This window comes from Temnothorax nylanderi, unplaced genomic scaffold, assembly GCF_030848795.1.
Source record: "Temnothorax nylanderi isolate EJ_2023f unplaced genomic scaffold, tnyl_v1.0 TNYL_tig1182_pilon, whole genome shotgun sequence".
Lineage (NCBI taxonomy): Eukaryota > Metazoa > Arthropoda > Insecta > Hymenoptera > Formicidae > Temnothorax > Temnothorax nylanderi.
The window spans coordinates 29,141-32,109 of NW_027250244.1; the positions used below are offsets into that span (position 1 = coordinate 29,141).

A 2,969-nucleotide genomic window follows, 5' to 3' on the forward strand; every position below is an offset into this window, starting at 1 on the left:
CGCGACGAAACCGATACATTGATAACGAGTCGTCATACGAGCAACGCACGTAGTATCCTATGCTAAATACGCGATGATGTTGATACGTGTACCTGGACGTTTCCGGATCCGCTTCCATCTTCTCCAGGGTACATTCCAGGTCGGCGTATACGATAAACGGAACTCGTTCCTTCCTGCTGTGATTCTTAAAGGTCAACCACTTGTTATCGCTCGGTAACTTGATCGCGCAGTCGTTCATCTCCTGACAATCGACGGTGTGAACTTCCAATTTCTCGCTGGAGCTGAAGTAGTACAAACATCTGTAAATAATGAAATTTTTTTTTATATATCTTTTACGTAAAATTATTTTTATTATTTATTAAGATGTATACTCACCGATCGCAAAAGTATTTTTTGTTCTTTTTCTTGCTTAATTGCGAGCTCACGAGGCGGGATAGGTTCTTGATGCATGCAAAATGCCCCACGTTGTCGTCCTGCACGTACAGCAGATTTACATGTCTGTCCATCTTTCGATCGGTGAGCCGTATTGGCAGGATAGCAAGTTCCTTGTTTTTCTCTATGCTGTAGACGTTGATGGAGATGTCGTTGTGACCTTCAAACCGTTTAATTTGATCCAACGTCATTGGAAACTCAATGTCTGTAAGATTTAGCACCGACGTGTAATGAGGATACGACGATTCCCGTTCCACATGTCTTTGGGCTGGATGCAGAGCAGCCGTCACTGACCATGTGAAACATGCATTGTCCATTGATCGCACGTTTATCACCGCTCTCTTCAATTTAATTTCTCGCGGTATTTCCACAAAACACCCCGCGTGCAATGAATTGTACTTGTTTACGTTAACTGTCAAATTAAGTATACGCGACAACGCCCATCCGCTATCACGTTCCTGGAATTCCTCCAGCGATGCTAGGGTAGGCTCGATGACGTGTCGCTTGTACCACTTGTGCAGATCGGACATACGAAAGAGTTCACAGTTTCTCGTAGCGATACTTTTATTCGCGCATTTGTCACCCGCAACAAATTCACCATTAAACATTGTGTTTATCTTTACATTGTCATGTCGTTGCATAACGTTCCGCACATGAATGAGTACAATGTCTCTCGCATCTTTGAGAAATTGACGAGGGTCAATGGTTTGGAACTTATTACCACACCAGTCAGTATACGACTTTCAAAGGCCGTATCTATCTCGCGCCATCTAAGTCCTGTCTCACTCGCACTGTATCATGCACCCACATGCACGAAACGTTGACGTACCGAGTCTTTCAAACCTTCGAGTCGTGCGATACAAGCAACCAACGACTGTTTGAGACCGATCAATTACTGTTTAAGATCGATCGATAATCGTGGCCGTTTAATTCGGCTTTGTTCTTCCAACGATTCGATAAACTCGTCGCATCGTTGCTCCCACACGGTAAAGTCTTCCCTCGAATTTAAAAGGGTGGATTGCTCCAACAACTCTTGCTCCATGTTATTACACGATCCTCTTTCTGACACAATTTGTTGTACTCACGACTTCCAATTCTCGACTACTGAGCGTATCCCCCAGATTCGTCAATTTATATTCTACTAATGATGCATCGTTTGCTTTTTTATCATATCTAATTTCATTGAGATCTCAGCATCCGTACATTTGCGCCTTCCGAAAAATCTACGATTTGCAGTTTTGCACGTGTTCGATGAAGTCATCGCGAGACACGTCGCGACACACAATGCGGCCGAAGCCCGCATTGTGCGGCCAAAAGTCGAAAAGTTAAGGGATCACGAATCCGTTATCAAAATTAAAAATTCAAAATGGCGGATCCAATATGGCGTCGTGTTATACGAAAAAACTTGTCAAAATGAAAAAAATTTAGCAATTGGTCTAAAACTTATTGTTTTGTGGTTATTAGGGTCTGTGATTACGAATTTATCAAAAATGAAAAAATTCAAAATGGCGGAATGCAATATGGCGATACAAAAATTTTTATTAAAATTAAACATAGTAATATACAAATTAAGAGTTTTGAACTGTAATGTAATATGCATAAATAAACTTATTATATAAGATACACTTAAATTCTACGTTTACAAAATATTCCCTACGCGTAGCTACGTAAAAAAATTTATGGCTCTGAAAAAATTATATTACAAGAAATTGCAGTCTCGTAAAGCCACCTTGAGTCGAAGTACTGAAACCTAAAAAACAAATAGCACTGTTATATGATAGTTATAGAATATGAAATATGTTAATACATCATATAAAATTTGTAACTTAAAAAATTAAACAACAAATCTCTCTCTTTCTCTCTTTATCTCTTCTTTTGCTTTCTGTATTATATTATACATGTACCTATATTTCTGTCTTTCTTTTTCGATGCTCCTTTTTTTCTTTCTTTTTCTCTTAATTTTTTGATTTGTATGCTTTATTTCTTCATTATTATTATAACTCTTGAAACGAATATCCTACTTCATTTTTGAAAAAAATTCATAAAAATTCAATGAGCAGATATGGGCAGCTGAATTTTGTTTTATTTAGTAGATAATACTTTTATGTATAACCTCCAACAAATTTTAAAACAGCATTTTACGGCAATCTATTACTTTTTTATCTAACAATTCAAATTTTCTATTTCTAACCATTTTCTATTTAACAATTAATTCCCAGAAATTTTTTCACATATTTTACTAACCTTCAGATGTTGATTCCATTTTGTTCCGCTTGATTTTATTTACTTCAAAAACTTTCACACGTTCGTAACGAAAGCGTCCACCGTCCGCTCTGTATCTACAATAGTGTAGCGCTCGACGAAGGCCACATTCCGACTGAGTTTGAGGAGAGGATTTAGGGAAAGGGACGTTACTGTGAACGGTTTTCGTTTCTTAGGGGATCCCTTTAGCCAACCCAATGATGAAAAAACCATAACTAGAACTTTTTTTTTCGACTTTTGGCCGCATAATGCGGGCTTCGGCGCACTGTGCGACA

At 38.3% G+C, this 2,969-nt stretch overlaps 1 protein-coding gene across 1 annotated transcript; it reads right to left on the bottom strand.

Moving 5' to 3' along the window:
• Positions 1 to 371: 371 nt before the first annotated feature.
• On the bottom strand, positions 372 to 962 carry LOC139786894 (uncharacterized). Its single transcript, XM_071726010.1, has one exon. It carries the CDS (start codon positions 960 to 962, stop codon positions 372 to 374), a length of 591 nt encoding a protein of 196 aa, XP_071582111.1.
• Between the last annotated feature and the right edge of the window lie 2,007 nt (positions 963 to 2,969).